Genomic DNA, 10788 nt, shown 5'->3' with positions numbered 1-10788 from the left:
CGGAAGGAAGTGGCCGATACAATGGTGGTTGGGGGTGCCTCATGGAAAAGGGACATCACCCTGAAGGGGAGTCTTCAGATGCTGGAAAGCCGTTCCCAGGAAAGCAGTGGGTGATGCACGTTGCAGACAGGTCATGGCGAGGGTGCAGGCGTGCAGCAGGGCGTGTGGTGAGCACAGTTCGGCCCCAGGCTTCGACGGGCCTAGAGTGCAGGGAGTCGGGGCAGAGCTGGGGCCTGGAGCTCCAGCTGAGGCCTGGACTTTCTCCTTCAGTGGGTAGGAAGCCTGACCGCCTGTTTCCCCTCTTTAAAAAAAGAGTTTGTTTTATTTTTTAAAGATCAAAATTTTACAGACACCTGTGAAAAGAATCAAATGGCTTGGAATGGTTTATGCAAAGGCCCTCACCACTCTCCACCCCCAAGCCCTGCTTCCTGGGAGGAAATATTCCCCTGTTCTGTTTTTAAGCCACCTGGCACTTTCCTCATGACTTGAACTTGTCCGCCCGGCTGGTTCTCGATGTCTCAGTTTTGGGAATTAGGTGTGGCCTCCTGCTGCGGAAGACGAGGACGTGGCTCACGCCGCCCACCTCCCTTCACAGAGCTGCCTTCACGGCTCTAGATAACACTTGGCTGCTGCTCCGTCTCCCCCTCTTGTCACAGTGGCATGCTAGCACCCCGTCCCGTCAACTCCCAAGAGCCAAGTGCGGGTGAATCTTGCCCTGCGCCTCGTTCAGTGATGTAGTGTGGGGAGCTGGAGATTGGCCGTGTTAGAGTGTTTACACCGTGGGACTCGGCAGACACGACACACCAGGATACCCCTGCCAGCTAAACAAATACCAACACGCCACTGCTGGGCTTCTGAGGTTCCCTTCCAGCCCTGACTCTGGTTCAGGTGGGGGCCAGATTAGCTTGGCCCCCAGAGGCTCGGCTGGCAGGCCCGGCCCAGCACCAACACCCCTTTGTCTGTGCCGCAGCAAAGCTTCGAGGCGCACCAGGATGAGGCTGTGAGCGTGACGCACATGGTGAAGGCGGGCAGTGGTGTTTGGATGGCCTTCTCCTCTGGCTCCTCCATCCGCCTCTTCCACACGGAGACGCTGGAGCATCTGCAGGAGATCAACATCGCCACCAGGACCACCTTCCTCCTGCCAGGTGAGGCTTCCGTGGGGGCACAGTGCCGGGCTGTCCTGGGCCTGTGGGGGGAGGGAGCTGACATTCACGGAGCACCTTCCACAGCCAGGCAGAGGTGTGTCTTGGCTGGCCCAGCTCATTAACCTTCATGGAGGCCACGGGTCAGCCTCGAAAACTGGGTCTCTAGGAGAGAAAGTGGCAGGGTCAGGATTTGAACCCAGACCTGTCATTTTAAAGCCTTTCTTACTGTCATTGCGTGCTCCCTCTCTGAGCTCAGAGGACTCTCCCAGGTCAAGCGGCTACTAGAAAGTCACTCTGTGCAGGAACCCTGGCCTGTCTGTACGTGCCATGCTTCAGGTTGCCCAGAAACCCAGTTCTGCGTCAAAGCACCTTCAGGATGAGGTGACGCTGAGGGAGAAGGCTGACCAAGAGGCTCTTTCCTTAGAGATTTTTCTAAGAAAAGCATCTGTCCCTCTAGTTTGTTGGTTGGGGTTTGGAGGCAGGGGGAGGTTCATTCAAGGGCTTGGGCGGCTACCTTTTGGGGTCTGCGCTTCCTCCTGCGTAGCTGTTGGTGAGACGTGGTGGAGAGGATTAAAGTCGGAGTTCACCTAACACCCTGCCCCTGCCCCTGATCTGTCCTGAGGCCTCTGTGGAATTGGCTCCAGGTTCTCCCTTACCATCCGCTGCCCCAGACGTCGCCCAGATCCCTGAGTGCCGTGCCGGGAGAGCGAGGGCAGATGTACTTGCTCAAGGCCCCTTCCTATGCCCAGCCAGCCTGAGTGCAGCCCACAGGGCCAGCAGGCATCAGCTTGCCTTTTCTCCCTGCTTGGATAGCCTCCCCGGACAGCCCGACCAACCAGTGGCTGGTCCGGGAGGACGAAGAGGCTCTGTCTTGTCTAAGCACTGCAAGCAGGACTGGGTTCAGCAGTGGGGAGAGCTGAAGGGCCCTGGGGCCAGGGACACAGAGCAGGCATAGTAGGGTGTGGCAGGCTGGGGAGCCTGGAGCTAACTGTTACCAGGACTCAGCAGATGGGCTGTGGTGGAGGCTGGAAGTGGCTGTGTGCTGAGCCGGGAGACTGATCTTCCAGTCTTAGGAGGCTGGGCCAAGGGCAGGCATGATGGCCAGAACCTCAGGGGCCGTGGGTGCCTTTGTCTTCTCCCTGGTCCCTGGGCATAGGCAGGGCACGCAGAAATCAATCACCTTGGCTCCTGCTTCCTCCTGGCCAGTCACTACTGTCCTTGACTCTGGACTTGTGTTCGCAGGGCGTGGTGGTTACTAATGACAGAAGCGATGGTAATAGTAATAGTAGACAGTACCTCCCCCCGCCACGAGCCCTGCTCTGAGCGAGGTCTCAAGCGCTTCACCCACAGGATCACATTTCAGTTTAACCCCACGAACGTGGGGATCGTCCCCGTCGTACAGATGCGGAGGTTTGTTCGGCAGGGTCGAGCGGCTTGTCTGTGGTCATGCAGTGGGCCAGCGGCAGGGCTGGGAGTCCCGGCTCGGCCACCGCGGTGTCTCGGGCAGGTCTCTTTGCCTCCCAGAACCTCTGGTCCTGCTATGACAAGGGAGGTGGTTTCCGGCTCGGGGTCAATGCCCTCAGGTGTGGGAGGACACCTTGCCCAGGCCTGGGGTGTGGTCGGTGCACCAGGAGAAGAAATACCCACCTGACACGGTCCCTGGGTGTGGTAGGGGCCTGTGGGACCTGTGTTATGGGTCTTTCCTCTCCTCTTTCTTTCGGCAGCTTTTCTTTCATGGTATTTCATAGGATTTAGCCATTAGACAAAGTAAATCCATTTTAGCTATGATAAACATGTCTCTGTACCACAAAAATATGTCCGCATTCATGCTGATAGCTAAATACTTTCAAGTTAGTAGAACGATGGGAAAAAATGGGTCGTCCTGTGGGCCTTTCTAATCGCGATCTCATCCGTGGAGGTGGAGCAGAGTGAGAGAATCGGGTTGATCAAGTGGTCAGAGGCCAGGTTCGTGGACGGACCTGGCTGCGGCTCCCACCGGCACCATGCTGGCTCACGGCGTATGTTTAAAATGTGCTTTCGCGGGCGTTGGATGACTTGTTCTTTGCGGTCACCCTTTAATGAAGGAAAGGCCTTCCTCACTGTGGTGATTATTTCAGAGCCAGGTAAACTGAGGCCCAGGAGGTTATAGGACTGGCCTAAGGTCACACCGCTGAGGAGGCCGGAGCCAGGATGCGAATCGAGGCGCTCTCACAGATCTACTGTACAGCGTCTCCCTCCCGGGCCTCAGTTTCCCCATCTGTACAACGAGGGGCTGCGATTTGAGTCAGCTCGGCCATACCTCGTAGGGCAGACCAGAGCCTGGCATTGGGCAGGCCCCGCTGGGGTCTCGGCTCTGCTGCCTCCCAGCCCCATGACCGGGGGGAGTGGGGAACCTCTCTGATCCCCGGTCCCTGCCTCTCAGGGAGGTGTGAGCCTGAGGTGACTCAGTCCTGGCTCTGGGAAGTTTCCGCCCCCAACGTGCCATTCCCTATCATGGTCTCCATCACGTCGTCTTGGTCATCCCCTCCCTTCGTCACACTGGCCCCTGTCAGCCACGCATCTCCTGCAGGGCTCCTTGCTTGCCCCCCACCCTCCAGATCTGTCCCCTTCTCACCGTCAGCTACGTCACAGCAGACAGCAGCCACCTGTTTGCTTGCTGGATCTCCCTGGGGCTGGGCGTGGGGCGTCTGGGGCAGAGGCTGAGGTTCCTGATACAGGGCTTCCTGAGGGTCCCCAGGAGTTACCTCTTCCCTCAGGCCTGGCCATTCCTAAGCAGCCACACTGGGGAGCCTGGGGCCTGCCAGACCACGATCCCCCAAACCCGAGGGGGGCCAGGCCGGAGCCAGCCCGGGTGAAGGGCGGCTTCAAGTCTACCCCACCTTGTGCCCTGACGGAAGAACAACAGAGCAGGACTCTTAAATTCTTTATTAGAGACATTTTAAAAAGGCTTTTAAATATTTTTTCTTCCCCGACACAACCAAATGAAATAATTGCATAATTAGTAATAAATTTGTTCCTCCTTTAGCGTGGGTTTTTTTAAGAGAACGTTAAAAATTTATCATGCTTCCTTCCCCCGACCCCTGCCTTCCACTCGTGCACCCGACTGGTATTAATGCATTTTTGAACCTAAACTCCCTCCTTCTCTTAACTAGACAGGTCATTAATAAAATGTTCTCCAGGAGCCTGAGCTTTTTAAAGTTGTATATCTCCAGATAGATGGCTTGGGTGAGTTGAATACTGCTGCATTAAGTCTCTGTGATAAAATATTTATCCACCATTAGATTTTTTTTTTTTTCTTTCGGACTGTTTGTGAAGTGCCTGGCTCTTTCCTCGAGGCGGACAGGGAGGAGGAAGGGCCCCAGAATGAGGTCTGATGATGAAGCCATTTCTCAATTCCGGCCTCTCTTTCAATTTCTTGCCTTCGTTTCGTTTGCCTGTTAGGGGGATGGAGTGAGGGTGGGGGGGGGGGTGGCTCTAGGATGCAGGGGCATCAGGAAAGGGTCTCCTGCTGGTCTCCAGGCCCTGGGGACCCTGGGAAAGGAGGCAAGGCGTGTGAGATGAGAAATTTGCCGCTGCTCCCTCTCTCGGCTTTATTATTTTTGTGGGTTTATGGCTCGAGTAGAGCTGATCTTAAGACATTAGAGTCTGGGTCCTTTTAATAATCACAACTGTTATTCTGATAGCCTCCATTTACTGATCGTGTGCTATGAGCTAAGAGCTGTGCTCGATTATGTATATATAGTGTATGTATATACACATGTATAATATTTCTCGTAATCATAAAATTGAGCAAGGTAGGTTTGTAATAATCATTGATCAATGAGAGAAGGTGACTTGTCAATTCATACAGCTCGTAAGTGATGTCAACACGCATGTCCTTTTTCACTTCTCTATGTTTACCATTCATTCATTTATTCACTCATTCACTCATTCACTCATTCACTCATTTACTTACAGCTACTTTCTAAGTCTCTGCCATGAGCCAAGGTACTCGGCCAAGAGCGGGGAATCAGCTTTGAACACACAGATAAACTGCTGCCCTCATGAAGCTCACATTTAGGACACAGTAAGCTTTCATTTGGCAAACAGTAAATAAGCAAAGAGAAAATTCGGGTAGTTACAGACCTTGGCCAGGGCCAGGAAGAGGAGACAGCTGGTGACGAGAGGGAGCTCGGAGCCTGGGCCTCTTGCATCTGATTTCCTGAGGGCTGGGAGCACCACTGCGGTACGGGAGGCTGTGCTAGGAGTCTGGAGCCTGAACTTTCTGGATTGACACAGGTGTGGGGCAGAGTCCCAGCTCCATGGACACCAGACACTCTGTGAAATAGCCCTGGTTGTCAAGTGAGGAACCGGCTTTTTCCAGTCTGGTTTGCACGTCCACACTGAATCAACACTGGGAATATGACTTTGAGTTTGCATCACGTCACCACTGCCTGCTGACAGCTCTGCCTGAGGTCTGATGCGCATCGCGAACAGCACATCTAGCAGAGAACGCAGACTTCCACCCCAGCCTGCTCCTCCCCACCTCAGTGGGCGGCGCGGCCACGTACCCAGCTCCTCGAGACAAAAACCTCGGAGTTGTCCTTGATTCCTCGCTCTCTCCCCCTGCTGCAGTCTGTCGACAGGTCTGTCCGTGCTGCTTCAGAGCAGATCGCGAACCTGCTGGCGTCTCATTAGCTCCCTGCCACCGCCGCACGTCAGCCGCCAGCCCCTCTGCCCGTCGGGCTCCTCGCCCCGCTGCCCCTTCCTCCGTCACACGGCAGCTAGAACACTCCTCTGAAATCTGCTCTGTGCTCACCTGCTTAGACCTTCCGGTAGCTTCTTTCTCGTCATGCTCGGAATGAACAGTCACCGTGCTTACCCTGACCCAGCTGCTCTTCTGACCTCCCTTCCAGGCACCTCGAGTTTGCCCCGTCCTTGAGCTGTACTGAGCTTGTCCTTGTCACAGGGCCTTTGTACGTGCCGTCTCCTGCGCTTTTGCTCAGGTCTCGGCGTAGCTCCTCCTCCTTGTCATCCGGACCTGTCATCCTGATACCCGCCTCCCCATCCTTCCTGCCCACTCTTTGCCCATCCCCCACTGGACTCCTCCGCCTACTATTTATGCCTCTGCTTGTTTCCATTTCCTCTTTCCTCTCTCCAGGGCAGCGCTCACATCGTAGCCGCTATGAAAATTAAATGAAATTAGATATTTAGTCCCTCTGTCCCACTAACCACTTGTGCTCAATGGCTACCTGATTGGACAGTGTGGTACAAAACATGAGCATCATGCCAGAAAGTTCTGGAGTGTTTGCTCTTCAAGAACAGAACTTCGTGTGTGTGGGTCCCACTGTGCTTCCACCACCGAGCACACAGTCCTGCGCACAGTAGGTATGCGGGGACGTCCTGTGGTGCCGAGCGAATGGCTCGGTGTGGTACAGCACACTGCACTAGACAAGCCTGTGTGAGCCCCAGGATGGAAACCCTGCTACCGGATGACTGTGGAGCCCCTCCCTTCTCCTCTGGGACTGCTCTGCAGAGGAAGCACAGACACCTACGTGTGTGGACCCGAAGCGTTTTACACAAGAGCAGAGAGGCAACAGAAGCACCAGGTCATAATAAGCAGCGGACCTGAGTTCAGCTCCCCTCACTGCACTCACCAGATGGGCAAGCTCTTTGGACCTTAATAACATCCTCATCTAGAAAATGGGCATGACATCTGTGTCTTGCATGCCTCTCAGCTGTCACAAGGCTCACATCAGACTAGGGCGCGTACGTGAGTGTTTTAGACACTCCTAAGCAGTATTTCTCCGAGTGCAGTCCCTGGACCAGCAGCATCGATGCCACCTGGGAACGTGCTAGAAATGCGGTTCGAGGCCTCGCCCCTGGGGGTCGGCCCCTCGGTCGTGAGCCCCCTGGTGGCGCTGATGCATGCCCGGGCCGAGGACCACTTCTCTCGGCGTCATTTCACGTCTCGCATGGCGTTGGCATTGCCGTGACGTGTGGCATGGATTGAATTTCCTTTGAGGGGAAGATAAGCCCCTTTTCGTGGGGCAGAGGGATTCAAGCAAGAAGCGAGACAGCCGTCTGGAAAGGCTGGAGTCCACTCCCGGCCTGTCCCTCATGCCCACTCCCACTGACCGGAACCGTGAGCGAGGGGACAATGTTGATGGCAGAAAGCACACGCCTGCACGCCGCGTGCCAGCCCTGGCTTTCGTGTTCTGTATTCATTGATTCATTCTGTTCTCAGGACAAGGCTATGCACTGTCATTATTGTCCCCTCTTGCAAGTGAGGAAACCACGGTACAGAGAGGTTTAGGGGCTGGCCCCGGATCACGTAGCCAGGAAGTGGCAGAGCTGGGGTTTGGACTCAGAGCCTGGCCCCGGAGCCCTGCTCTTGGCCACTGTGCCGTGCAGCCCACACTGTGCTTCCTCCCTGCGAAGAGCAGAGCGACCTTCTGTGCTATCGCTGTTTGGCTAGGATGAGGACACAGCACCCAGGGAATAGCCAAGAAGGACTAATCCGAACTGATCTCAAAACCATGTTAGTTCCTGGCACTGAGCTGGCCATGTCACTGTCAGGCCCAGGGACGGCAGGGCGCGCTGCGCATTTGCTGGAGGAAGGGCCCGGGCAAAATATCAAGCCTGGCTGGAAGCCGAGGGGCTGTGACAGACCGCCAGCTCGCCCTGTGTCTCACATCCACCCTGGCCCTCCCCACGCGTCCCTTCTATACTGACATCCTCTTCACCTTCAAACCCACGCCTTCCTGGGCCTCCCCGGCTTTACTTCTCAGCTGGCCAGTTGTGACCCTGGCATGGGCCACGCTGCCTGGGCCTGCCTTTTTGTGCCAGATAACCTAGCCACAGCTCCACGTTACACAGGAGAAAACTGAGGCTGGGTGTGGGGAGCCCTCAGCTTGGGGATCCAGGGGCCAGACTCCAGCCACGGCAGCCTCCCAGGCCTCAGGTCTTCGGCACAGCCCTGTCCAGCTCCTTGCTTGTCCCACGAGAGGAGCCAGACTGTGCCATTTCCTCAATTTGATATGACCCCCAGAGTCTGTTGGGCTGTCCCCCAAGGAGAGTGCACTGCTCATGCTGGCCCCTCTCTCTGCAGGCCAGAAACACCTGTGCATCACCAGCCTCCTGATCTGCCAGGGTCTGCTCTGGGTGGGCACTGACCAGGGTGTCATCGTCCTGCTGCCTGTGCCTCGGCTGGAAGGCATCCCCAAGATCACAGGTGAGGTTCTGGGAGCCAGTCTTGGCGAGGCCCAGGAGCCAGCTGCAGATGGTCGGGGGTGGGGGAGAGCTGGTGAATCTTGTGATGTGTGGGGTGTCCGTTCTCCAAGGTTCTCTGTCATCACAGGCAACACTGTGGCACGATACAAATAAATCACCCCAGGCCCACGGTCTCCCACCTCTTCGCTGAGTCTCCGTTTCCCAGCCTGGCACATGGGCACAGTCGTGCCTATTGGCCAGGTGGTTTGAGGACTGGCTGAGACACGTGACTAACGGCAGAGGCTCTGCTGGCCTCTTCTGCTCCCTCCCCACAGCTGCTTCAAAATGTCCGGGCTCCAGAGATAGAAATAACCAAGGGCTCCTGGGGATGAGGTCCACGTGCAGATGTGTGTGCAAATGTGGATTAAAGAAGGTCAGCCCTGACCTGACCTGTAGCACTGGGGCACAGGAGAATAAGGGATGGTCAAGGAGAACCCCAGAGCCCTGGGCCTCTCTCTGCCTCCTCCAGCTGCTGCCAGAGAGCAGGGGTGAGTAGGGGGTGGGCCAGGCCTGGCCGGATCTTGAGCTAAAGATAAAGAATCTCTCTTCCTAAATTCTGGGGTTTCCTATGTTCATCACGTAGGTCATGTTCATCTCAGGCTTGGTCCTGGGGTTGCCGGGATGTATCAGGCAGAGACTCTGCCCCCAAAGAGATGACAGTTTGGTGGGGCAGCCGTAGTCCGGGGTGGCAGCTGCTGAGATGGCAGGTGTCGGGGAATGCGGGCACTGAGACAGGGCGATCAGCTCTCCATGGGTGAATTCAAGAAGGATGCACTGGAGGAGCTCGAACTGGATTTTAGGATGAGTTGTAGAGTCAGGTGGACGGAAAAGGCTCTCTAGGTGGAGGCTACGTCCCCGGCAAAGGCACCGAGACGTGAAGGTGGCTCAGGCAGGGAGCTGCAGGTGCTTTCACACTGAGGGTCCCTCAAGTGGTTTATCAGGTCACTCCTGTTCTCCTGCTCCCCCTCCCCAAAGAAAGTAGCCCTGGAGCGTGGGAGAGCCCTCCCCCCACCCAGACCTGGGGCCTTTTGGAACGGTTCCAATGTAGATTGCGGTTACAACATAGAAACAAAAACAACCAGAAAGTTCTCCCAGAGACATGTCCGGGTGCCTCGTTTAAAGCTCTGGGCCTTTGGGCTCCTTCTCTCTGTCTCATTTCTGCAGGGAAAGGCATGGTCTCCCTCAATGGTCACTGCGGGCCTGTGGCCTTCCTGGCTGTGGCCACCAGCATCTTGGCCCTCGATATCCTGCGGAGTGACACAGAGGAGGCCGAGGGCCCCAGGGCTGAGGAAGACAAGCCAGACGGGCAGGCTCACGAGCCAGTACCCGCACCGTCGAGCCACGTGGGCCGCGAGCTGATTCGCAAGAAGGGCATCCTCCTGCAGTACCGCCTGCGCTCCACGGCCCACCTGCCGGGCCCGCTGCTCTCCATGCGGGAGCCAGTGCCCACCGACGGCTCAGCCCTGGAGCACAGCGAGGAGGACGGCTCCATCTACGAGATGGCCGATGACCCTGATGTCTGGGTGCGCAGCCGGCCCTGTGCTCGGGACGCCCACCGCAAGGAGATCTGCTCGGTGGCCATCATCTCCGGCGGGCAGGGCTACCGCAGCTTCGGCAGTGCCTCGGGTGGCAGAGGGCGGCCAGCACCCTCTGGGGAGACGGACAGCACCCTCCTCATCTGGCAGGTGCCGTTGACGCTATAGCCCCTAGCCAGGGTGCACGGCGGTAGCTGTGCGGGGCTCTCGGCCTGCTGTGGGCCCTTCTCGCCATCTGGGGTCCCCCAGGGAACACTGGGTGGATTTGCCCTCCAGGAGTCTTCGCGGGGCCATGCGGACGGGTCTGGATCTCCAGGAACTACGTGACAGAGCAGGGGAAAGCCTCTTCCTTTAAAAAAAAATTCAGAGTGTTGTTGGGGGAGGGGTTTGAGTTTGGGGAGAGGGAGGACACCTCTAGAGGCAATGGCCTTTAAAAAAAAACAAACAAATGCAAAACCTCATAGCTGCCTGGCAAGCCCAGCGCCTCTGGTTCCGGCCAAGTGGGGCTCCGAGGCGGCCACCCGCCCCCCTGGGAAGGGGGTACAGTGTGTGTGTATGAGAGCGTGTGGGATGGTGTGTGAATATATATAAATACGTATATATGGTGTATATTATCTGTGTATAAAGTCTGTACATATTGGAGCTCTGGGAGATTCTGAAATAAAAGGCAAGAATAACTTCAGTATTTAGATTGAGGACTTTTCTTTCCGAGATGCGATAGGGGAGGAGACGGAGCAGCTGTCACCAGATAAGGACTGATTGTTCTGGAACCAGGAGCGACCCTGCCCTCAGCAGGAATGACCGAGGCCAGGCCCCAGGAAGACCGTGTCCCAAGAACAGGCCCCAGAACTGCTGTC

The 10788-nt window shown here is 56.4% G+C and overlaps 1 protein-coding gene across 1 annotated transcript in view; it reads left to right on the top strand.

Annotated features, from left to right (window-relative positions):
• The window catches only part of ARHGEF10L (Rho guanine nucleotide exchange factor 10 like), a 134342-nt gene extending 123729 nt beyond the window's left edge, over positions 1-10613 (top strand). The window contains exons 29-30 of the mRNA XM_023532645.1: positions 8236-8358; positions 9561-10613. Of these exons, the coding sequence (XP_023388413.1) occupies positions 8236-8358; positions 9561-10099 (662 nt within the window). The 3' untranslated portion in view covers positions 10100-10613. The remainder of the gene's footprint in view (positions 1-8235; positions 8359-9560) is intronic.
• Positions 10614-10788: the final 175 nt, after the last annotated feature.

This window comes from Pteropus vampyrus, unplaced genomic scaffold (assembly GCF_000151845.1).
Source record: "Pteropus vampyrus isolate Shadow unplaced genomic scaffold, Pvam_2.0 Scaffold86, whole genome shotgun sequence".
Classification (NCBI taxonomy): Eukaryota; Metazoa; Chordata; class Mammalia; order Chiroptera; family Pteropodidae; genus Pteropus; species Pteropus vampyrus.
This window is presented reverse-complemented; position numbering and strand designations above follow the sequence as displayed.